A 26,392-nucleotide genomic window follows, 5' to 3' on the forward strand; every position below is an offset into this window, starting at 1 on the left:
TTTGATTTTTAATATTTTATATTATTTTTAACCTCTTAATTTTTTTAAGGGTTAAATATGTTTTTAGTCCCTAAACTATTGGTCGTTTCTGGTTTTCGTCCCTCTTTCAAACTAAGGTACAATTTTGGTCGTCATTCTTTTTGGTTCTCATTCTTTTCGAAACGTTCGTTTTAGTCCTCGAAACTTTGGTTTTAGTCCTGGTTTTGTTGACTAAATGAGGACCAAATTTTTAACGGTGTTAGTTTTTTAGGACTAAAACGAACGTTTCGAAAAGAATGAGGACCAAATTGTACCTTATTTTGAAAGAGGGACGAAAACCAGAAACGGCCAATAGTTTAGGGACTAAAAACATATTTAACCCTTTTTTAAATTAATAATATTAGTTTCTAATTTTAAACTAAAAATATTTAATAAAGAAACAAAAATATTACATTAGTATGTGACAAAAATTAAATTTAATTATAATTTAAAAAATTACTTTATTTTAAACAAAAATTAAATTAAATTATATAGAAATCAAATTAAATATAAAATGATGATACATGACACGACATTAGACATTGATATTATCACGTAATATTATAGTAAATTGGTATATGAATACTTTTTTAAATTAAACAAATAAAAATAAAATAAAAAATCACAAACTTAAAATGACTGTTTAGATTCCATTAATTATTTATAAAAAAATAAATTAAATAAAATTGATAAAATTTAAAATTAAATTGAAAAAAATATTAAGACTGAAATAATAATCATACAGACCAAATTAGTATTAAAAAATAAAAAAAACTATTAAAGACTCTCCAAAAAATAATAATAATATTGTAATTAATCTTAACCTCGTCACGCTACAGGTGTCGTGTGGATTCTTCATCGTATATCTGTGATGCCAACACTTCATGCTGTATTCCTTCGGTTCTGTGTTAGAATACTGCTTACTATTAAAAACGATGCCTTTACTAGAATAGAGAGACACACAAAACATTTCATCCTACTCACAAAGGTATTATTATAGTTCGATCAACATCTTTTCTTTTTATTTTTTCAATTTCTTGTATGGGGTTGCGAAATTGTTTTGTTGTATACTTTGCCTTGAAATTCTTGAGGGGCTGATGTTGGTTGTTGTTCTAGTAGCTGATGCTGAACTTGTTTGAATCTTGTTTTTTTTATAATGCTATAGGCCATTGATTTTCTTCGCTGCTGCTTGCTCTTCTTCTTCTTTCCTCTTCTTCCTTCTTCTTCTTTGGGTTTTGATATTTTTTTTTATATTGCTTTGGTCAAAATATATTTTTCTTTTTGCTGTAAAAAATAAAGTATTTTTGATGTACAATGGTCCAAATCAGTATTGTTTTCTTATTAGTCGAAGAGGGTTCCATATAAAGCGTTTTCCCTTTGTCTTGAATTTCTTAATTCAGGTAATCAAGATTGTGTTCTGCTTAGGAAGGACGGCTGAAGGATGGTTGATCCAAAGGGTAGTTCCTCGTGGTTAAAGAGTCTAGATATCAGTGGCATATGGAAAGATCATGGAGAATGTGGAGCTCTGGCAGCCATAGTCATAAGCATCCTTGTTCCTGTTTTGTTTTCAGCTTTGTTCTTTGCAAAGAAAAAAGGAAAAATAAGAGGTGTGCCTGTTGAAGTTAGTGGTGAGGGAGGTTATGCAATACGTAATGCTAGAAAAACTGAGTTGGTTGAAGTTCCTTGGAAAGGAGCTCCAACCATGGCTCATCTGTTTGAGCAATCATGTGATAAATATACGCAAAATCAATTTCTTGGAACAAGAAAACTAATACAAAGGGAGTTCGTTACATCTAGTGATGACAGGAAGTTTGAGAAACTTCATTTAGGAGACTATGAATGGGAAACCTATGGAGAAGTGTTTGCTCGTGTGTCCAATTTTGCATCTGGTCTTCTTAAGTTAGGCCATGTTATGGATAGCCGTGTTGCTATTTTCTCTGATACAAGGGCGGAGTGGCTCATTACCCTTCAGGTAAATTTGCTATATTTGTGTTAATTCCATGAGTCATTCCATTACCTTTTGGCTTAACAGTTCTGAATTCACAAATTTTAATGAAAACCTTTGCTTACTAAACTTCAGGGTTGCTTCAGGCAGAATGTAACAGTTGTTACCATTTATGCTTCTCTAGGAGAGGATGCCCTGATCCACTCACTAAATGAGGTAGGAAATTATCATCTCTTGCATAATTTTAAGAAATAGATGAAAGAGTTGACAGTTGATGACTGTAGTAGCTAAAAGTGATGGGCATGTTCTCACTTGAAGCTTTGAAATGTGGACAGACTGAAGTATCTACTCTGATCTGTGACTCCAAGCAGTTGAGGAAGTTGGATGCAATAAGATCAAGACTAACATCTATACAAAACGTTATTTACTTTGAAGATGATGAGAAAGAAGATTCTTTCTCAGGAAGTTTGAGTGGTTGGACAATTGCATCTTTTATTGAAGTTGAGAAACTTGGGAAAGAAAGTCCTGTTGAGCCAAGCCTGCCTTCCAAGAATGATACTGCAGTTATCATGTACACAAGTGGGAGTACAGGTCTGCCAAAGGTTTGTTTCTTCTTCAACTTTAGTTCTAGGTGTAGTCTCTTTCTGTGTCTGATATTCATTATTCACTACGTCCTTGCAAAATTTTTTGTCCAGACTCCAAAATTTTGATTTTTAAATGTATCAACAACTCGATACCTGTTAACTATTGTGGTTGTAAGCATGGGTAGTTAGAGTATTGACTTGAGTCTCGGTATTACCTTATTGTGAACATGTTTTTAGGTGGTAAATTATAACCAATACCCATATTAGCTCATTCTGCAGATATGATTAAAATTTTCTAGTCTGCTAACATTGAGAATTAAGAGTATTCCCAACAGCTCTGTGTTATTACCTTTGATTTTGAGCGTTGATATTTTTTAATCATTCAGGGTGTTATGATTACTCATGGGAACATAGTAGCCACTACAGCAGCGGTTATGACAGTGATACCAAATCTAGGTAGCAAGGATGTGTACCTGGCATACTTGCCCCTTGCTCATGTTTTTGAAATGGCTGCAGAGGTGATGTCTTCTTAGCCTTCTTCTAACTATAGCAGTAGTTGATGGTATTATCCCCAATACTAACTTATTGTGGTTGTCCAGTCTGTAATGCTGGCTGCAGGTTGTGCAATTGGTTATGGCTCTCCTCTGACTATGACTGATACATCTAATAAAATCAAGAAAGGAACCAAGGGAGATGTCACTGTGTTGAAGCCCACACTATTGACAGCAGTACCTGCTATTCTTGATCGGATTCGAGATGGAGTTGTAAAAAAGGTGTGAACTAGATCAATGCTCTACATGGGCACTCTCTCATACATATTGTTACTTATTCTCCATCCTTCTATTATTTGTCAGCAACAGAGATGTCTCCTTTGTTACATAAAATTCACTTACATTTCAACACAAGAGAGATTAATCTCATACATAGTTTTCACTATATTTAATATAAAGGATAAGTACCAAAGCACTTCAGCAACCCACCCCAGCCCTTATTTAATGGAAGAATCAGTGAGTGAAGGTCCTGGAGACCCAAAAGAAAGAAGATTAAGTGGTTACAAAATGTTAGCGTCTTTTACGTTTAATAAGTTTGTTCCCATTTACCTCTTATAAGGAATAAAAACATTTGTGTTTATCTTTATATTCTTTACAACTTTAATGGGGCCTTTTAAGGTTATTTTCTAGTAGATAGTTAATAGCCCTCTAACACCAAGATGGATTTGCAACAATAAAATATATTAGCTCTCTAAGATGGGTTTGCAACAATAAAATTGATGACTTGGGTTCAAGCCCAAACTACAATCAAAGGGCCATCACTTGTAGCATGGGATGGGAGCTCCAAGAAAGACTTGAAGAAGCATAAAAAGAGGGAAAAGAGGAGCAATCCATCACGTAATCCATGCATGTAAAACGTGGCTGCTATGTGTAATTTGATCCGTGAGAGGTGCCTGATTATCAGGCTAATGGTTAGGTCGTGGGAAAGCTTGGATCCTTCTATAAATCCATCTTTCCCACCTCATTGTATCTACTTTGAGTTTTATGTAATGAATTGCTGTGGAGATCTCTCCAGCCTCATTATGCTCATTGTCACCGGCTAGAGAGAGACCTCAGCCTCCTCTAGCCACCCTTCCTTAGTTAGGACTCCTAATTAAGCTTTTAGACTCTCCACCACACATCAAACACCATCACCGAATCACTTCCATTCATATCCAACTTCCATTCTCTGCACATTCATATCTGAAACGATACTGGATAATTCCTTTCAAGTTCTGGTCATTCTGGTCATTGGTTTTGTCCATAGCAAGGCTAGCTTACTTGCATCGAATCCATCCTTACAAAGAATTATTTCATTTCCATTGAATCCCACCGAACACCGCTTCAGCCTCATATATTCATCAAATCTTCCACTGCCATCAAGTTGGTTTTTTCTTCCAATTCGATTGTTGCTCTTGGTTGGTTGCTCAATCTAGAAGAACTGCTCAAGGAGCAAGTCATCAAAAATACTTTTGGAGAGGGCAAGCACACTTTTCAAGAGATTCTAGATACCATGTTACACTATAAGAAACAGAGAAACATTGAGCTAAAATTGTGAGTTTTTGCAACAACAAAAGTGATTAATTTATTTTGAAAAAAAAAATCAATAAATAAATAGATGAAATTTGATATCCTCTAGTAACAAAGAGGTGATCCCGGAATAATACAAATATGATCTTGATATTTCTAATTATAAAGATATGATCATGCATCCATAATTTTAAAGAAATGATACTTATTTTTTAAATTATAACACTAACTACATGTCCTTTTTCAATATAATGAAAATTATGTAAGAAATTAATCTCCCTTGCGTTGAATATTCACATAGGGTACTTTATTTATAATAGAAAAAATATGGACTAAACCCAAAATACAATAATAACAAACTAAATAAAGATAAAAGATAAAAATATGATATTTATATAAGATATCTAATAATATAATATATCTAACACTTATCCTCAACTGGTACGTACATATCGTATGTACTAAGTTTGTTATAAATATAATCGATAAAGATTTAATGAAAATATTTATTTTTGCACTCTAGTGATACCAAATTGTCAATTATTTGCGAAGACGACATAAAAGATGACATAAGAACCTAAAAGACTTACCCTGAGTAACAAATCCGAAAGGTTGCTCCATATAACTTTCTTCATGCAAATCACCGTTAAGGAACTCGAGTTGATAAAGAAGCCATTGTTGAAGAGTCATCATGACTTTAAATAAACTAACAAAAGTCATTTTTACCATTGGAGGAAAAGCAAATATGGACAGGTTAGACACACAGGTGATAAAAGAGAGGCCAGAAGAGATAGCAATGGAAAAAACCATGAAAAAATATGAGAGAAACCCTAAAAATCTAAGATTCTCCAATCAAGGCACCTCAAAGAGGAAAAAAGAGTGTAATCTATGCTCTGAATTGTTGCTTGAGAGGAGATGGGATGTGCCATCATGCACAACAGAAAAGGGAGTAGATCCACAATTTCAAAAGTTACTAAGAGCGCGTAGGAGCTCTGATGAAGGAGTCCTGGATGGCACGATAGTCGCCTTGCCGAAACGATCAAAATCGTGTGTCGCCAATCAAAACTGAAACTCCAACAGCGACAGTAGAAGGTGCTGGCGGCAAAAGACAGTCTCGGCGATGATAGTGGATGCAGTGGCATAGATGAAAAAAAAAATTCTAAAAGAAGCTTAGGTTCTAGATACCATGTTAAGAAATGGACTTTAAGCTTAACTCAACCCCACAAAATCGACTTGTAAGGTGAGGTTTGCACCCACTTATATATTATAAATTGACCTTATCTCTATTCGATGTGGGACTTTCAACACACCCCTCTCACGCCGAGATATAAACATCATCTTGAGCATGAGACTAGACATTAATGGGTGGTCCGATAACAGTCCGATAGCGGGTTGAACAACATGCCCACAAATGACAAATATCGCTAGGATAGGCTCTAACCATAGATCTGATACCATGTTAAGAAGTGAACTTTAAGCTCAAATCAACCCCACAAAATCGACTTGTAAAGTGAAGTTTGCACCCACTTATATATTATAAATTGACCTTATCTCTAGTCCATGTGGGACTTCCAACATACCATATTCAACATAGTAAAAGTTATGTATAGGATTAATCTCCGTTATGTTGAATATACACATAGATACTCTATTTATAATAAATAGAAATGTAAACTAAGCCCAAAATAAAAATAAGAAATAATAACAAACTAACTAAAGATACAAGATAAAAATAAGATATTTATAAAGATATCTAATAATCTAATATATTTATATTCCTTTTATGTATCCAATCAACTACTCTCTTTGTCCTAACAAAATTAAATCAAAAGTTGAGAGTCAGATAAAAAAATAATAGAAAAGCCTTTTAGAAATGGTTGAATTTAAATGGATTTATTGAAACCTTAGTTTTAACCAATCAATAGAATTGTTTTATTTGTATAGCGGGCCTTGCTTAATAAAAAAGACTATGCCTAATAAAAAAGACTATGTTGTTGTTACTCATTGTCGTGCCCACACAGACCACTATTATGAAAACATTAAAAGAAAACAAACTGCAATATTTATATTAAAAAATATAATTAAATTCAAAATACGAGCCGATAGGATATAATGTGATAGGATATAATGGGTGCAGGACAAAAGGAAACAATATAGGAATTAGTTGTTAGTTGGTTAGTTGATTGGGGGCCTTTATAAGAAGACAGGGAGGTCTTGTGTCAAGGAGCTTTTGATATTAGTTGTATAGACAGGAGGTTGTTCCTGTGAAGGGAGAGTGCTCCCTTGAGAGTTGGGTGTTGTACAGTGTATTCTTGATTACCAGAATAGTATGCTGTTTTTGTCCAGTTTTCTATGTGTGTGTTGTTTGGAGTGATAGATAGATTTCTTGACCAAAGAAGTCTATCAAATTGGTCCAACCTATCGGATCTTTAGGAGAGCAGCGTGATGGAAAGAAAACTGAGTGCGTTGGAGGGAAGGATGGAAGGAAGAATAAATGCTTTAGAGGGAAGAATGAATGCACTGGAGACCATCGTGGAGGAACTGAAGGCAGAGACCAAGGAGATGCACCAAGAACTTAAAGAAATCACCAGAATTTTTGGAAGAAGAATTAGGAACCAAGACAGGAGTTTAGAAAGAAGTGAGAAATTTGTCATGAAGGGCAAGATAGAAGTAAAGAAGGGTAGGGTTGCTAGGCAAGATAGTTTGGTAGACATCAAGAAAGCCAAGGAACCTTCAAATGGAGGAGAAAATTCAAACAGTTGGGAGAAGAAAAGAGAAACAGATATCAGTGCAGAGGACGGTGTTGACGAAGACCATGAGGGGGATGTTGTTACCATTACATCAGGAAGTAGAGTGTCAGAAGAAGCTGTTGTTTTGAGTGTTGATTGTTTTACAGAAATTAGAGGGCAAGATAGGAGAGAAGAAAATATATGTGAAGGGGAAGGCAAAGACGAAAACTGTGATGGAAACATTGTTGGTGTTGCTGCTGAGAAAGTTGCAAAATCTACTACTTTTAGTGGAGATAGTATGGTAGGGTGTGGTGTGTATCTCAAAACAGTGAAGAAGGGGGAAGAAGTTGAAGCTTGGGGTCAAAACAGTGGTGTCAAGGAGTGACCCAGCTGTGGTCTGGGTGTCCATGGGTGCATCCACTAGGGCTGTTACAAATCGATATCCTGAAATTACTGATGTTATAACACCTGCAAAACTAGCTTCTAGCAATGGCCACAAAGGAATTTCTAGGTTTCTTGCAGAATCTTTATTAACTAGCCATCTTGTATTACTCACAATGGTGGAAGGTAAAGATGGTAAGAAAGGAATGGAAGCAGTGCAAACAGTTTCAGAGCGAACTCCGATACTTGTGCTTTACAATGTAAGAAGTCACCAGGTCAGAAAGCAGTATAGAACAGTCATATGGTCCATGGGAATCTTGGAAAAGAAGCGGTTCTTATTAATGGAACAGAAGGAGTCAATAATTCTCTCATATCAACCACCACCCCAAGCCTTTAGACCTGAATTGGAGGGTAGTAGCCAATGGGTTCCCTTCATATGATAACACGTTAATGAAGAGGAGCCATGAGATCAAGCTTCACGGTTCCAACCTTGAGGACAAGGTTGTTATGCTGCGGAGTGTAATGATAGGATATAATGTGATAGGATATAATGGGTGTAGGACAGAAGGAAACAGTTTAAGAATTAGTTGTTAGTTGGTTAGTTGGTTGGGGGCCTTTATAAGAAGACATGGAGGTCTTGTGTCAGGGAGCTTTCGATATTAATTGTATAGACAGGAGGTTGTTCCTGTGGAGGGAGAGTGCTTCCTTGAGAGTTGGGTTTTATTCTCAAAAGAACCTTAGGCTCTAGATATCATGTTGAATATAGTGAAAACTATGTATGAGATTAATCTTTCTTGTGTTGAATATACACATAAGATACTCTATTTATAATAGAAAAAATAAAGAATAATAACAAACAAACTAAAAATAAAATATATAGATAAGATAAATATAATATATCTAACAATTTGTCTACACATTCACATAAACTTTTTCAGCTCTTGCTGGTATTAAATGTTTTTAATTAAACTAGTTGCTAACTGGTTATTCTCTTTCTTACCATTTCATACATTTTATGTAGGTTGAGCAGAAAGGGGGCCTTGTGAAGAATCTTTTCCATTTTGCATATAAGCGCCGACTGGCTGCTGTAAAAGGAAGTTGGCTTGGGGCTTGGGGATTGGAAAAGTTTGTGTGGGATACCATTGTCTTTAAACAAATTCGTTCTGCACTTGGAGGCCAGCTCCGATTTATGCTTTGCGGGGGAGCTCCTTTATCTGGAGATTCACAATACTTCATCAATATCTGCATGGGGTAATGGTTCCCATTTTTATACTACATAATACTTGGTTGAAATTGACTTGTGTTTTAATATATATGTGTGTGTGTAAAATGAAATACTGTCAAGTGTTCAGTTATATGGTCTTTGATGATAGAAAATCAATTATTTTGATATCATGTATGTAGGGTGAAAGAACGTGAGCAATTTTATGTTGGGAGCTTTGGTTTGGTCCTCCATTGTTATGTTTACCTTACTACATCATCGCTTTCTAAAAGTTTAGGCTCCATATGCAGTTCCTCGTACTCTTTTTTCCACCCGCTTCTAAAGCTTGCCACTGAAATTCCTTGTAGATTTAATTTGTCAGCAACCTATAATGTTCAGAGATTCTGTCATTGATTCAATTCTCCATAAAAAACCTAGAAGTTGACATTTCAAATAATTGAGGGACTAATATGAGGGGCACTTTTATCCATCAAATACCTTGTAATATCTTTATTGTGTCTTACACAATACTTGAGAGTGTCTTTAGATTACTTTTAATAGGACTTTCCATATTTAATTATGACTGAAAAAACATTGATGATAGATTGATAGTAATTTTATTCACACTGAAATACGGGAAGAGTCTTATTGACCCTAAGTTCTCTACCTGTTTACAATCTAATGAACACATCCATGTACCTAGGCTCGTCTATCCACCCTTAACTTTAACCAATATACACTAACAATATGTACTTATTGTGTTGTTATAGGGCTCCTATTGGGCAAGGATATGGCTTGACTGAAACATTTGCTGGAGCTGCATTCTCAGAGTGGGATGACTACAGTGTGGGACGCGTCGGTCCTCCACTTCCTTGTTGTTACATTAAGGTATGGCATATATTAGACTTAATGGGTTTAAGTCCATTTCTTTATATTTTTCTGTCCCATCACTTCCTTGTTGCATACATTAAGGTATGCCATATGTTAGATGTAAAAGACTTAAGTCCATTTCTTTATATTTTCCTATTTAGAAATGCATAACTCTATGTGTTCTACACACATTAGGGATTCGGTCTATGCTTCTTTCTCTTTTATTTCAACATGGTATTTAGAGCTAGGTTTAATCTTTGCTTCCATAGATTTTGAATCCAATTTGACAGCTCTTCTTACGTACCTGAGTACGTAAACTAGCCAAATACAACCTTTCACACTCTCTCACACGTAACAGAACAATAAACGAATAACAATGGATGAATGAATCTCTTTTATTGATGGTAATATCTGAATATACAAGGATAAACAATAGTTCGGAGCATAACCTCCTTCAATTACTTTGAGAGCATAACCTCCCTCACAAGACAATAATGTCTGTCACAAAACTCAATAATAAAAAACATGTCTTTAACCCTGGACTCTAACCTTATTTATATTAATTATTTTCCGCCCATCTCTTATTAAATATTCCTCTAGAATATATCTGCATTTAATATAAATATCCTTATATTCAATATAAATATCCCTATATTTAATATAAATATCTCTTCGTATATTATCCTAGCATATATCCTTAATTATAAATATCTTATATTGAATATTTCCCTAAATATATATTTATTTACTCTAATTAACTTATACTATATTTATTTACTCTAATTAACTTATACTAAATATTCTCTCTGCTCATATACTTTCCAACCATTATTATTACCCCTACCTTAGATCGTAACATTACTCCCAGCTGCAAAACAACCTTGTCCCCAAGGTTGGATTGGGGAGCTTGATCTCATGGCTCCTCATCAATTCAAGTCTGGAGGTTTGGGTGGTGGAAATTCTTCGTCGTCCTCTGCATATATCAGGACTCTTAAACTCCTGTCCAGACAACGGTGCGCAGGACCGAACCGCTCGCCGCATCTAAAGCACCTTCCTTCTTTCCTACGTTTTTCATATTCCTCATAAGGTAGATCCCTCACGTTTCTTTCCTTTCGTCCGGTCCCCACATTCTCCGTGATGTCCGCTCTGCTCTCCACGGCAGTTACCGTTCGGCCTTGGTTCGGGCGGCTGAGCTCCAGTCGCATATCCACCCCGTTCGGTTTTTCTCCAGATTGATTCTCGATCACACTTCCGCTCCCAGCCTTCACGCCCCCTTGGAACTCTTCCACGTCCTTTGCCAGTCTCATAACGTCCATCAACTCCCGCGGATCAAGTAATCTGAGTTGATTACGGATCCCCTCCTGCAATCCTGCCATAAAGTACCCCATCAGCTGCTGTGCGTCGGGCATTGTTTCCGTTTGGCCGACCAAGACTTCAAATTCTTGGATGTATTCTTGGATGTTTCTTCCTCCAAAACGGATCACCATTGACTCCTTTAATCCTGCCCATGAACGGTTCCTGGCCTTCTCCCTCCAGAATCTGAACCAGTGTCCCGCGATTCCCTCCATGCTGATATAGGCTAGGTGCAACTTTTCTTCCTCCGACACTCCTTGTAGCTCAAAGAATTTGTTTGTCTATTGATCCAATTCAAAGGATCGCTTCCTTCGAAGATGGGTAAGTCTACCCTTCTCCTTCAATACGGTTGCTCCTCTCAGTGTCCACCATCTAGCCTGCTGCCCTCTCTCTCGTCCTCCTCATTCCTTCTCCCGTTGACAGACCCCTGACTTCCATCAGGATTTCCCTCATGTCGTCGACCTCACTCTCTCATCACCTTCACCAGTTCCTGGACTGCTGCCTCTAGTCCTCCCATGGAGATTTCTATGACCTCCAATCTTCCTTCAATGACATTCACTCTTCCCTCCGGTAGTTTCCTCCCTTGACTATCCGGCAGGTCGGACCAATTGTTACGTACCTGAGTACGTAAACTAGCCAAATACAACCTTTCACACTCTCTTACACGTAACAGAATAATAAACGAATAACAATGAAAGAATGAATCTCTTTTATTGATGGTAATATCTGAATATACAAGGATAAACAATAATTGGGAGCATAACCTCCTTCAATTACTTTGAGAGCATAACCTCCCTCACAAGACAATAATGTGTGTCACAAAACTCAATAATCAAAAACATGTCTTTAACCCTGGACTCTAACCTTATTTATATTAATTATTTCCCGCCCATCTCTTATTAAATATTCCTTTAGAATATATCTGCATTTAATATAAATATCCTTATATTTAATATAAGGTTTAATGTCTCGGTAGGTCCCTATTTTCGGCGTGAATTTTAAATAGGTCCCTTTTCTTTTCGGCGTCTCAATTGGGTTCTTTTTTGTGTAAAATTGGAGCAATTAGGGGTCTGCCGTCAAATTAAACAAACGACCATTTAAATTTGGCCTACGTGGTATAGTCAGTGTATCATTAATCTGACGTGGCATTAAAAATAAATTTTGTATTAAAAATATGGATTGCACAAATGTGGATTCAAATTTAGGGAAGGGCAAAGTGGGCAAAGCATGTTGGTCAAAGCATGTTGGCCGAATGGATCTCCCTATTTTCTTCTCCCATTTTCCTCTTATCGTTTTCATTGTCGAATTAACAGGTTCCACACAGTTTTTCAGAGTTCTCAGCGTTCCGCTGCTATCGTCCTTCTCATCGTCGTTGGTGGGCTGTAGTAGTGGCGGCGTCGGCATGTTCGTCAATGGAGCTGGTTTAGGATTTATTTTTCCGGTGGAGTTTGTTTTGGGTCATGTGCAGTGGGAGAAGAAAAGAATATGGGAGTTGATGAATGGTTTGAGATAAGAACAAGCAAAGTCTACATCTTATGATGGCTGCCTATTTTGCAGACCAAAACTCCAAACATTATTCCTTCATTTTAGCAGAATTAGATCTTGGTTTCAGCCACATACCTTTAACCTTCACACACAACATTTTCTCCTTTTTTAAGTCATTTTCTCTGTCATCCTCTTTTGTTTCTATTAACCACAATCATAGACAAAAAAATCCCTTGTACCTCCTTTTCAGAGAAGAGCATTGAATCTCCTTTGATCTTCCAATTTTCACACAATATCTCTATCCCTTGAAAACAAAATGCTTCCTTTTGTACACTGTATCTGGATGCCTTCTGTTTCCTTCTACTTCTGACTTGTAAATCAAAAGTAACCCCATATTTTCAAATTCTACTCCTTTAAATCTCTTTCCCCTTGTTTCGCTTTTTAATTTGAATTCTTTTCCTCACTTTTCTCTCCTAACTCACATCCAACCTTAAAAAGTCCACCTTGTTTGGCTTTCGTTTTTGTTCTGTTTCACACTTCAACTTTGGTGGCAACAAAGAACAGCGTGATTATGTGTTCTGAAATAGTTCCCCCTCGTTTCTCTTTTTCCCATGATGTCTCTGAGCAACCAAAGAAACAAGATGCGTCACGCAAAGACACTATGCATCTTGTAAGTTCTTCATTCGGAACGGATTTCCCCTCCGCGCTTCCAATCGAAGAAGAAAAGAAGAACCGCGCTTCCAATCGAAGAAGAAAAGAAGAAAAGGGGTTTGCCCCAGTTTGCCTTTTTTGCCCTTGAAAAACGTTTGCTCAATCCATTTTTTAATACAAAAATCAATTCAAAATCATTTTTAATAACACGTAGGCAAACTTAAACGGCCGTTTGTTTAATTTGACGGCAGACCCCTAATTGCTCCAATTTTACACAAAAAAGAACCCAATTGAGACGCCGAAAAGAAAAGGGACCTATTTGAAATTCACGCCAAAAATAGGGACCTACCGAGACATTAAACCTTAATATAAATATCCCTATATTTAATATAAATATCTCTCTGTATATTATCCTAGCATATATCCTTAATTATAAATATCTTATATTGAATATTTCCCTAAATATATATTTATTTACTCTAATTAACTTATACTAAATATTCTCTCTGCTGATATACTTTCCAACCCTTATTATTACGATCGTAACAACTCTCATAGCATTACAAAGCTCATGAGCACTACATTTGGTTTGAAGACTAAAGTATTCATGAATTTTCTCCCAAACTTAATAAGAGTGAGAGCATGACATTTGGTTTTTTTGACAATATCTTCTATTTACCATATTTATGTTTGGTTGTCATATATATACTTGTATCATTCTTCATTATAAATATCTTACCCTATGTGTGTTTTAGACACGAGGGAGATTAATCCTATACCTAGTTTTACTATATTCAATATGGTATTAGAGTCATTATTAAAGCTTATCCTAGCAAGATTTGTTGTTTTTTTGGACATTATTCCACTCGGTATTGAACCACCCATTAATGTTTAGTTCCACACACAAGATCTATATTCTTCGACATGAGGAATGTGTGTTATGTGTTGGAAGTCCCACATCGACTAGAGATAAGATCAATGTAGAGTATATAAGTGGGTGCAACCTCACCTTACAAGCCAGTTTTATGGAGTTGAGTTAGGCTTAAAGCCCACTTCTAAAGTCTTTTGGATTGATATATCATCTTTACAAATCTTTATATTGCCTAAAACAGTCTCCTAGGACCTGGTTTGACAAATTTAGTAGCGTGGTTCAACAATTTTGTATGACTCGAAGTGAGGTAGATCATTCAGTCTTTTACCGTCACTCAAGTGCTAGAGGTGTCTATTTAACATTATATGTTGATGACATTGTTCTGATAGCAGTGACCACCATGGCATCTCCCAGATGAACAACACCTTTGTCATACTTCTTGGGTATTGAGGTAGCACAATCCAATGATGGTATTGTTATATCTCATAGGAAGTATGCATTGGATATTTTGGAGGAAATTGGGTTGATGAATTCAAAACCTGTTGACACACTCATGGGTCCTAATACCAAACTCCTACAAAATTAGGGGGAGCGTATTTTAGATCTTGAGCAGTCTAGAAGATTGGTTGGGAAAGTAAAATACCATATAGTCACTCATCCTAACATTTGCTTTGCAGTTAGTGTGGTGAGTCAATTTCTAATTCTTTATGTGAAGATCATTTGAATGCAGTCATTCGTATATTAAAGTACATTAAAGGATCTTGAAAAATGTTTGTTATATGGTTCCAATAACTATACAAAAGTTGTTTGCTATTCAGATGTTGATTGGACATGATTTTCTTTTTGATAGAAGATTTACCTCTAGGTATTGTATCACTGTTGGTGGTAACTTGATTTCTTAGAAGAGCAAGAAACAAAGTGTTGTGACAAGATCTAGTGCAAAAGAAGAATATAGAGCTATGACTTTAACCACTTGTGAACTTGTTTGACTTAAGCACTTGCTTAGAAAGTTACAATTTTGAGATGTCACTAAAATGATAGTTATATATGACAATCAGGTGGCTCTTCATATCAGTTCTAATCTTGTCTTTTATGAAAGGACCAAACACATTAAAAGTGATTGTCATTTCATTCGAGAGAAGATTATATCTGGAGACATATTTCGGCAGCTGCTCCCTTATTTCCAACAAAACTAGATTTAACATTATAACTAAAGAGTGACTGAAAGCGAAAAACTTTCTTCGACCACATATCATTACTAAATCCAGTTCCGGGAAAATGAAATGAAGATCTAACCAGATTTGAATGATTCACAAGGTTACCTCCATCTACTTTCAAACTCTCACGTATAATTTCCACACTCCAATCTGTGTTACTGCTGCCCAACTCTCACATAACATGCTTCTCCTGTTCCCTTCAACTATGCTTAGTAGAGTTGTTGCCAGATTTTTCCAAGAAAGGTTCTTGGATTTTTGGTGCCAGGTCTTGAACCTCTGGAGTACATTTTCTTTGTTGTTGATCCTTTGGTCACCTCCATACGAGGGTTTCTTGGCTTTCTTGATGTCTAGTAGGCTATCTTTCACAACATCCCTACCCATTTTTGCGTCTTTCTTTCCTTTCATGACATATTTCTTACTTCTTTCCGAGCCCTTTATGTGAATCTTGATTTCCCGCAGTATTTCTTTCATTTCTTGGATATTTCTTCTCCATTCTGCCATGCTTATTTTCTGTTTGTTGGCCCTCCTCTCCAAGGTATTGTCTCTTCCTTCCATGCTTCCACCCTTTCTTGTTAGTTCTTGATATGGCAGGTCAGACCAATTTGATAGACTTCTTTGGTCAAGAAATCTATCTATCACTCAAAACAGCACACACATTGGTAATCAAGAATACACTGTACAACACCCAACTCACAAGGGAGCACTCTCGCTCCACAGGAAAAACCTCCTGTCTACACAAAAAAATTATCAAAAGCTAATATGACACAAGACCTCCCTCTTATAAAGGCCTCCCAACCAACTAACCAACTAACAACTAATTCCTAATTTGTTTCCTTCTATCCTACACCCATTGTATACCTAGTTTTACTATATTCAAGAAGTACAATTGCACGAAGAGGAAAAGGAAGAACGAGCAATTCAACAATTAAACAACAGAGAAATGGTGATGAACCAGGTCAAGACAAATATCGATAGAACAGTGTAGAAACCAAGAGTGATGACAATTCACCATTGAAACGCAACTAAGAGATCAAAGCTCAACACAAATCAAAATTGGAGTAATTTGTTGAAGAGAAACTAGGCTAAAGCGAAAATGAGACAGAACACACGAATGAAGAAACGGGAAGCGGAGCTAGAAGAATTTGGATCAATGAAAAAAGTTGCTCTAGATACCATCTTCGATGAAGTGAACAAAAAGAAAGAGAAATAACAATGAACTGGACTTATTTGTACTAACGTCATCACTAACTGAATGATATGTACAGCGGTTTATATATACAAGTCAATTAATGACAGTTTATATATACAAGTCAATTAATGACAGTTTATATATACAAGTCAATTAATGACAGTTGTCAGCTGTCAAACTGGGTTGTACATAAAATGAAAAATACAATTATAGGGAACCTACAACTATAAAATACAAAGATAACCCATAGAAGCCAATTATATGTATCTATAGTATAATAACACATTCAAATTAAATTTGTATGTTTTAATCAAACTGCCCTCTATATTAGCTAAAATCTTGTCTTTCTTGAAAAAACCGAGTATATTGAGATTGATTGTCATTTATTTTCAAGAAATGGTTGTATTTGAAGAAACCAATACCTAGTTTGTTGATTCTAGTGGAAACAACTAGTGTCAAACTGGGTCAACAAAAAGTAATACCTCAATTTTTTCCCCTTAAGGAAAATAAACCTAAAATATTAGTCATTTTCTCTTATTTTATATAAACTTATGATTAATAAATATTGATTTATATTATTGATATTTCAATTTTAAGTTTGATAATGTTTTTTTATTTAGACTTTGATAAGTATTTTAAATGTTCATAAGTTCGACCCTGCTTGAACCATTAAACCTAAACTAGTTCCTTGACTAATTCAATCAATGTCTGGTCTGGTTTTAAAAACATTGATGAAAAATATCAAATTCATATCTCTTAATCTGTTTGTATTAGAAGTTTAGAGTTGGTGCTACGTAGAAGGGCTTATATGGTGGGACTTATTTCTCTATTAACGTGGTTGTATAGCTTATTTCTTGGGAAGAAGGAGGGTACCTGACATCAGATAAGCCAATGCCAAGGGGAGAGATTGTAGTTGGAGGATTTAGTGTGACAGCTGGTTACTTTAAGAATGATGATAAAACTAAAGAAGTGTTCAAGGTAATTTCCAAACTTAGAGTTGTGTGCTTGTCATTTTTCCTTTATAATTTTCTTTAATTGCTCTTAAATCTGTTTTTGCATAATACTAAGCCACACTACATTTTTTGATTTTTGAACTTCTTACAGGTTGATGAGAAAGGTATGCGCTGGTTTTATACTGGTGATATTGGACAATTCCACCCTGATGGATGTCTTGAAATCATAGATAGGAAGAAAGATATTGTCAAACTTCAACATGGAGAATATATATCTCTTGGAAAGGTAACTCAAACTATACATTGTTCATTATGGTATCTGGATGAAATAGTGACACAAGATCCACCATAACTTTTTCTGGCCTTAACATTGTCTTTTCTTTCATTTTGACTTCAATGCAGGTTGAGGCAGCATTATCATCATGCGATTATGCAGACAATATGATGGTTTATGCAGATCCCTTTCACAGTTACTGTGTGGCTCTAGTCGTTGCTTCACAACAGTCGCTGGAGAAGTGGGCCCAACAAGCTGGCATAGATTACCGAGATTTTCCTGATCTATGTAACAAACCTCAAACTGTCAAGGAAGTTCTGCATGCTATTTCCAAGGTTAGTGTTAGGTATCTATAAATATATGTTTTAAATAGCATATTATTTGAATAAAAAATAAATATCTCCATATCTTCTTAGTAACCAGGAAAACAATATCTTCAAAATTTTCCTATTCATTTCACCGTATCTTTATTTTCTTTTCTTATTAAAGGTTTTGAGTATTACAAATAGAGATTGTTAAATATATTATTTTTATCTTATGTTTATCTTTTATTTTTAGTTAGTTTGTTATTATTTCTTATTTGTATATATCTCTTTTATTATAAATACAATATCCTATGTGCATATAATATAAGGGAGATTAATTTCATACATAGCTTTTATTATATTCAACATGGTATCTAGAGTCTAAGGTTCTCTTGATAAAAGAAAAATTGTCACCTCGGTCACTACATCCGTCGTTGTCGGTAGGGGCGCCGTCTATTGCCCTTGTTGATGCCGCCACAGTCTATCGCTATTATCGTTGGAGTTTTAGTTTCGAACGGCGACCGTCGCCCTAAGAATATTGTCTTTCAATAGTTGTGTTTGAGTACCTCAGTCCTACTCTCTTAATTTCAGTTATTTACAATGTCTTTTTCATTATTGTCCATTGTTCATTGTCTTTGTCCACTATGTTCACTAACGTTCTCGTGGGGAGAGTTTGTTTCTAGGTGCTTTGATGACCATTCTTTTGAAGAGCCAGATCTTCCACCTTCACTGTCTGTTATCGACGCATTGTCATTTCCGCTATTTGCTGTGAGGGGAGTCTGTTTCTATATGGTTTAATCTAATCCTTTAGTTTATCATTGTTCACCACTACAGGCCCCATTTGTTACTGATGACAATCTAGTCCCTTTAGTTTATCGTTGTTCACCACTACAGGCCCTATCTGTTACTGATGACAATCTAGTCCTTGCAATCTATCATTGTCCACCACTGCAGGCCACCATTCATCGTTTGGCAACCTAGTTTGCTGTAGTTTGTCACTTTCAGCCACTATTGGCTGTCGTCCACTACTGATGGTGGTAATCTCTTTGTCAAAGTCATCTTAGTTAAAGTTTCATAGTTGTCCACTGGTGTCCAATATTATTTTCCATAGTTTCAAGGATTTCTCTTTCTTGTTTGTCCATGGCTTCTTCCGCTATTGTCTCTTCTATCATTGATACGTTTAACCCTTCCATGTATATGTATGTATATACATACATGTATATGTATACATACATATGCATACATGCATATGTATATATATGCATGTATGCATATGTATATATGCATATGCATATGTATGTATGCATATGTATGTATGCATATATATGTATGCATATGTGTATGTATGCATATGTGTATATGTGTATATATATGTATGTGTATATGTGTATATATGTGTATATGTGTATATATGTGTGTGTATATGTATATATGTATGTGTATATATGTGTATATTTGTGTGCATATGTATATATGTGTGTGTGTGTTTTTTTCAACGACGACTTGCAAAAAGAGATTTATATAGAGTAACTTTCCAGATTTTTTGTTGTTCAGGAGGGTATCTTGGGTTTGTATTTCGTCTTCTATGTCTTTTTACTAAGTCTTTATTGATTGTATTAGTAAGAAGTTTGATACATATACAATTTAAATACATCAGTTCGAGAGAAAGTTTTAGATATATTATTTTTATCTTATTTTTATCTTATTTTTATTTTTTATTTATATTTTGAGTTTAATCTATATTTTTTTTTATCATAAATAGAGTACGTGTATATTCAACAGAAACAAATTTCACTATATTCAATAGAAATGATAAAAGTATAACAGGTGTGATTATTGTCAATAAAATGATTTTGTTTTTCTTACACAGTTCAAGTTTGTATTAGAGTTTTCGATCTTAGAGTTCTTGTTCTCGGGAGTTTTGTTTATGCTGCCTTGTTAATTGTCGTCATCACTATTGTTGTTTGCCATCATTGAGGTTAGTGGTGGACAAGAAAAGCTTTGCCAGAGACAATGCTAGTAAAGAACATTTCATTATTTTCCTCTCCGATGTTTTGTCCTACAATATACAAGAGTTGCTATAAAAAACCACGTTACATTAGATATAGATATAAAATTTGTGGACAGCTTAGGAAACTTGTAGCACATTTTTTAGAATTATGGTTAGGTTTATTTGGACATCTTGGCCAGCTAAAATTATCATATTTCCATTAATTTTTGTTGCTTGGAAAAAAAAATTAGGAAGAGTTGTTATACAACCAGTGACATCAGAATCTAAAATTCAGCCGTGGGTGAAAAATGTATTTGAGACATTCAATTTACCAAAAATGATTGAGTTGAATAGATCCTTCTTGATTTTTAAGAACCACAACATGGAGAATAACATCAACATGTCCTGCTTGACCTCCTCTTCACCCTACTCCATTCCTCAATTCTACTGCATTGTAGGGTTTGTTTCTATTTTCCATTTCAGCCATTACAATTATTTGGGAAGAATGAATCTTGCGGCAATGAAAGCCGTAATAGAGACCACATAATCACATCAACAAAAGCTGCGTTGAGATATACACAGATTATAGGCTCTCAAGGATTAGGATCTCTCATTATTAGAAGAAAATAATTTCTCATATTCCGTCTCGTTACATATTATATATATATATATATATATATATATATATATATATATATATATATGTGTGTGTGTATATATATATATATATGTGTGTATATATATATATGTATATATATATGTATGTATATTAACTGGATAAATTTGAAAAAGGCACTTTCTATTCTAGAAATAAACCTAAGATTGTGGATTTGATATTCTAGTAATAAAATCAAGATACGGTAAATATTAAGAATTAAATATACAAAATTAAAACCAATAGGAATCAAATCTAAATTTTTCTAAATCAAGTAACTTTAGTTTAAGGTAGAGGAGTTGGCCTTTGGTCAATCTATTTTCTTTTCTTTCCGTAAGTGTGTACGGAAAAGTTCATCCAATTGGACCACAAGTCTATAGCCATTGTATGTGCTGCATGGTTGATGCCTCATTTCCTTGATTTGATCTCTTCAGGTTGGAAAATCTGCAAAGCTGGAAAAATCTGAAATCCCTGCAAAGATCAAGTTGCTGGCTGATCCATGGACTCCTGAATCTGGATTAGTGACTGCTGCTCTCAAGATAAAGAGAGAGCAGCTGAAAGCCAAATTCAAAGATGATCTTCTGAAGCTGTATGCATGAAATGGTGTGTCTAACCTCTATTCAATTTCTGGCTTATGTATGAAACATGTAACATCTATCTTTTTCTTCAATAATGTCATTTTGCCTCCAAAATACAAATTGTGTAATTTGTGACATAATAAAATCATACTCCATGATTACTTGTATGTGAACATTAATTCTTGCCACTGAGATGACAGTAAACAAGTGTGTCTGAACTGGCTTATATTATTTTGTCCTAATTCATTTTATTAAATACTAATTATATTTAAAAATTAAAATAATATTATTTTTAGAAGTACATGTCTATTATAATTTATATTTAACATAAATTTTAAAAATATTTCTTTTTATTTAATTATTTTTTACGATCAGTGTAACATCCCAAAATATAGTAATTACCATAAATTAGAATTAATTACAATTAACAATAAACAGCAACAGTCTTTACATTAATCCAGAATCAAAAGCCGAACGGCATCAGTATAGGGAACGCGTATAACGCATACGAATGAAACCAAGAGTAAACGTTCTCAGATAAATTCACTAACGTACGTCAAAATACAGTCAGAGATGGATAAGACGAACGGCCTTACAAAATAATTGGCCGAACGTTCATACTATACTAACACGCACAGTACTATTCTAACGAGCACTCTAAGGCTCGGCCTTTACTTCAACCTCCACCAGGTTAGCTTCATCCAAATTTTCTTCTTCCAGCACTTGCTCAAGGGACGTACCATCATCTGCTCACATCCACAACGGATGATCATTGCATTTGACAAGACGGAGGTACATGGACAGTAGACAACACAAAGGAAATACAAGGGTAAGCTTATAATATTTAATTTATACAATAATCACATACATTTACCAATCAATCCACTCAAACAACATGTAAGCTTATCAATCCACAATCATATAGATACGTATATAAAAGACAGACCGTCCGGACTGTATGAACCGTGTAGCTACAGGCGTTCTTGCACCCGAGTGATGTAGTAACTGGGATACCCTCAACAGCTGCCACTCGAGGTTAATCCTTCGCCCCTGCTAAGTGAGGGATACGAAAGACCTCCTGCCATTCCCACACATGACTACTCCCTTCTACGTGAAGATGAGTATCACGGAATATCAGGATGGACCAAGCCAGCATTAGCATGCCCACAGTCATACTTTACAAAACTTCAATAATCAATCATATCTGAGACGTTCCTCCTTGGAACGCTCGTAAAAATCCATTTCCAATAATTCGTTCAAAATATCATTCGTCCATATCAAACATTTCTCATATTCACATTTTCATTCTGTGTTCCACTCTCTTAAATTCACGAACGTTCATCACTCAATCAATAGGGACTAACATGTTACAGTACTCCTACATCCTCGTTTCTGAACAAAAGAAACGAACCATTTGTCCAATTAATACGTTTCAACACTTAAAATTTGAAGGTACTGATCTTAGAAGATATGGATGATACTTAGAAAAATTTTAAGTATAAAGACTCCAGGTAGAATCCAAAGGATACAGTCAGTAAGAAAATATTTAGATACACAACCAAATATGATTTGATTTCAGAAAACAACACTGCCAGTCAACAAACGAACGTTAATTAACAATTTGGACGAACGCCAGTTACGCTCGCTCAGAATTCAATGATAAGGACGAGCGTTCAGTTATAAAACCGAACCCTCCTTGGACGAACGCTGGGTCAATGACCGAGCACAAATCAGAACGAACGCTTGGTATAAACCGAGCGCTATCTAGGACGAACGCTTCGGTATAAGACCGAGCACCAATTGGGACGAACGTTCAATATAATGACGAACGCTCTGTAAAACGAACGTTCGACACAAGGTCGAACGACATTAAGGACGAACGCTCGACTTAAGGCCGAACGTCACGTATTTGTAAAGTTTCAAATATTTATCTATACTGAGCTGAACCGAACGCTCATTCACAAAAATGGGGACGCTCGTTCTCGAGCAGAATTCTTTCCAAATGAAAGAATTCCAATCTAAGTTATTTTAATGAAAACCGAACGGTCTAATACCGTACAGTGACGAGCGTCATTTAGCAAAGGGAATGATCTAAAATTTCAGATTTTCACAAGCTTAACAGAATCTTCCAGATTTCAAATTTATAAACTTTATACTTTCATTTCCAGATTTAATTCACCTCAAACATTCTCATCATACAGATTTCGACATTTTAATCATTCCAACCACACAATAACCATACTCCATTCATACATAATCAAATCAACATGCATTTAAATCAAATTCAACCTCAAATATAATTCATACAAGCAGTGTTCGTTCATGACAGATCCATCCAAACCAGAATTCATATCAGATATCAGTAACCATTCATAACAGCTCAACTTCATATTTTTCACACATGCAATCCAGATTTCACAACAAACGAGTACAAATTAAACATATAAGCTTCCCTTACCTGGTCTAGCAGTGAACTCCCTACGTGAACGTTTGCTAGCTTGCCCAAAATACAATTTCCTACCCTCAACGTGATTCTCAAGTGTTTCACTAACTCTAACCAAAAAGAACGAAGGAGAACTCAGTGTATATTCTATCATGCAGCTGCATCAGGTTCGCATGCAACTCAGAAAAGGGTTTCTAGGGTTTGAAAGCTTACCGGATGCAGAATTCTCAGATATTTGGTTCCAGTGAAAGCTTACGACTCCGTGAACGTCCCTACGGTTTCAGAAAGTTGATTGGAGTTGAAAGAAATGAGTAATGGTAGAAAGAAGATGAAGGTTCTTAGAGAGAAGTTGGAGAAGATGGAAGGTTTGATTTCTGAGGAAGACGAAGTGTGCGTGCAAGTGAGAGAGAGTTTCTCAAAACTCAGAATTTTGGTGGATTCCACGTCAAAACAGGTGAGCGTCTCCCAGCCTGCCACCTGCACACCAAACCCTGCTTTGGAAGCTTCTCCTGCGACACGTGGCGTGCGTGCATGCACAGATTGGTGCGTTTTTAATGCACTGAATGTGTGCAGTGGTGCGTGTTTCCAGTGCACAGCAGAGACAGCAGAGATGAAATCAGAATTGGGGTGGGTTTTTAAGAGGTTTAAACATTGATTGCAGTGTGAATTAATTTGATTTAACATAGAATTATCATTGCTAATTATAGAGGGTTTTACAATCAGTAAGTCCAATATAGAGTTGGTTTAGAAAATAAACAGAACTGAATCGTTATAAATATTTTAGGTGATTTATTGATTTATGGTAGTGGAGTCCGAATGGAAAAAGTTTTAGAGAAGCCTTTTAAAAGGAAATAATGTGATGAATAGAACTTATTTCGAATTGGATTTAAAAATTAATTATTAAAAACTGCATGGCCAGGTTTTATAATTAGATTATGAATAAGCTATATTTAGCTAAGTGAGAATTGGTGTCAGAACCATTAAAATCCATTCAAGGTTTGTCTGAGTGGCCGTTCAGTTTTGACGTTAGAAGGAAAAATTGAGTTTCAAAATTTCACTGTCACTTTCTGCATGCACCTTTCTTTCCCTGATTCTGAAAAATTTCATTCTCTCCTTCTCTCTAAAAAGCTCTTACTTCTCTCTAAGAAATTCTCACCGTTTCTTCATCCGATCATCACTCAGGCACCATTTTCATTTTTCCGGTGTCAAGAGCTTTCGATTGAACCGATTGGTTTGTGAAGCTGAGCTGGTAAGTTCTTCTCTTCACTTAGCATTGCGGTTTCTGAACATATAAATCAAGTTCTGGTTTCATGTGTTGATCCCTCTTCTACAATGAGTAGTTCTGATAATGCTTTTGGTTTTACATGGATTAGTTTTGGAGAATCGTTGAGCGTTGAGGGTAGAAGGATTTGTAGATTAATTTCTTTCTTCAGTAAACTAATTTGATTTCTAGTTAATTTTATTTCCAAAAACACCCTTCCCATACGCAGAAACAAAATGCAAATGTCCATTTCAATTCGAATGAACCCTACATCTCAAATAAGAAGAAATCACAGAAACCCCCAAAATTTGATGAACAATTAAAACCCTAAAATCGCAAAATCAGAAGTGGAAGGAGGATTTTGCCGTGAATCAAAATCTATAGAAAAGGAAACCAAAATCATCCACCCAAAATTGTTAGCCTGAAGCGAGAACAAAGAACCCAAAAGAAATCCCCAAACGACACCCTCGTCGCATCACGCAAAGGCCCTCTCCGCGAAACGTAGAAGCTCTTACCGCGCCTCTGTCGCGCCATATTCGTGCCTCTGTTGCGCTTCAGTCGCACCTTCGTATTCACCCCACGAAGCCTCTCCATATGCACGAGCCATGGATGGGTTTCTCAAGGTTGGGTGGTCAACGAGATCAAAGAGGAGAAGAAGCTTGAAGCTTCTGATTACGAAATCAAAACGAAAAGGAGGAAGGGGACCTATTGTCTATGAGAGAGGAACCAAAAAGAAACTTTGGGGAAAAAAGTTTGAGTTGTGTGAAGGCAGTTGCTCCCTACACCACCACCGACGGCTTCTAGCACCTCCCCATTCCTATTTTTCCCTCCAGTAAAATTTAATTTTTAGAGTTAATATTTTTCAACTTTTATCCACTTCGTTAATGACCTAATGATGGTCCCCTATGAATGCATGCAACAGATCATGGTAGTGGTGCTTGAAGGTGCATTGGGAAAAATAGTGAAGGTGGAGTGCAGGTTTCCCAGTAATAAACCCTAAAAAAGTATTACAACGGATCTGAGCATCCGTCACCGTCAACGGATGTCAACATGCTTGAAGATAAAACGGATGTGGACATCCGTCTGGAGAAACGGTGCGTTTGGAGCGATTTCGTCAAAAGCGAACGACGGTAGCATGTCGGTGGAGGACGAGGACTCTGGCGTCTACGGTTTTGCGCCAAAGGCGATGGATGTAGCGGCCCAGACAGTAGCTGCAGCATTTTCAACTCCTCCTTGGCAGAGAACAAGTCCTCAGACATTCCAGTTCCTCCATATCATCATACTGTCACAAAATCACGAGAAGAGAAATTTCAATTTAAAAACAACAAACGAATTTAATTTAAACTAACTCGAATAATCACAATTATCTGTTTATTCCA

At 35.8% G+C, this 26,392-nt stretch overlaps 1 protein-coding gene across 1 annotated transcript; it reads left to right on the forward strand.

Moving 5' to 3' along the window:
- The first annotated feature begins 872 nt into the window (after positions 1–872).
- Positions 873–21,476, forward strand: LACS8 (AMP-dependent synthetase and ligase family protein). Its single transcript, XM_047313739.2, has 12 exons — positions 873–1,006; positions 1,419–1,990; positions 2,099–2,179; positions 2,299–2,565; positions 2,934–3,065; positions 3,147–3,320; positions 8,739–8,968; positions 9,689–9,806; positions 17,401–17,532; positions 17,659–17,793; positions 17,910–18,116; positions 21,166–21,476. The coding sequence occupies exons 2-12, from the start codon at positions 1,460–1,462 to the stop codon at positions 21,328–21,330; spliced, it is 2,172 nt and encodes a 723-aa protein (XP_047169695.1). The 5' UTR covers positions 873–1,006; positions 1,419–1,459; the 3' UTR covers positions 21,331–21,476.
- The last annotated feature ends 4,916 nt before the right edge of the window (positions 21,477–26,392 follow it).

This window comes from Vigna umbellata, chromosome 7 (assembly GCF_029865625.1).
Source record: "Vigna umbellata cultivar VRB3 chromosome 7, Vumbellata_1.0, whole genome shotgun sequence".
In the NCBI taxonomy this organism is placed as follows: Eukaryota; Viridiplantae; Streptophyta; class Magnoliopsida; order Fabales; family Fabaceae; genus Vigna; species Vigna umbellata.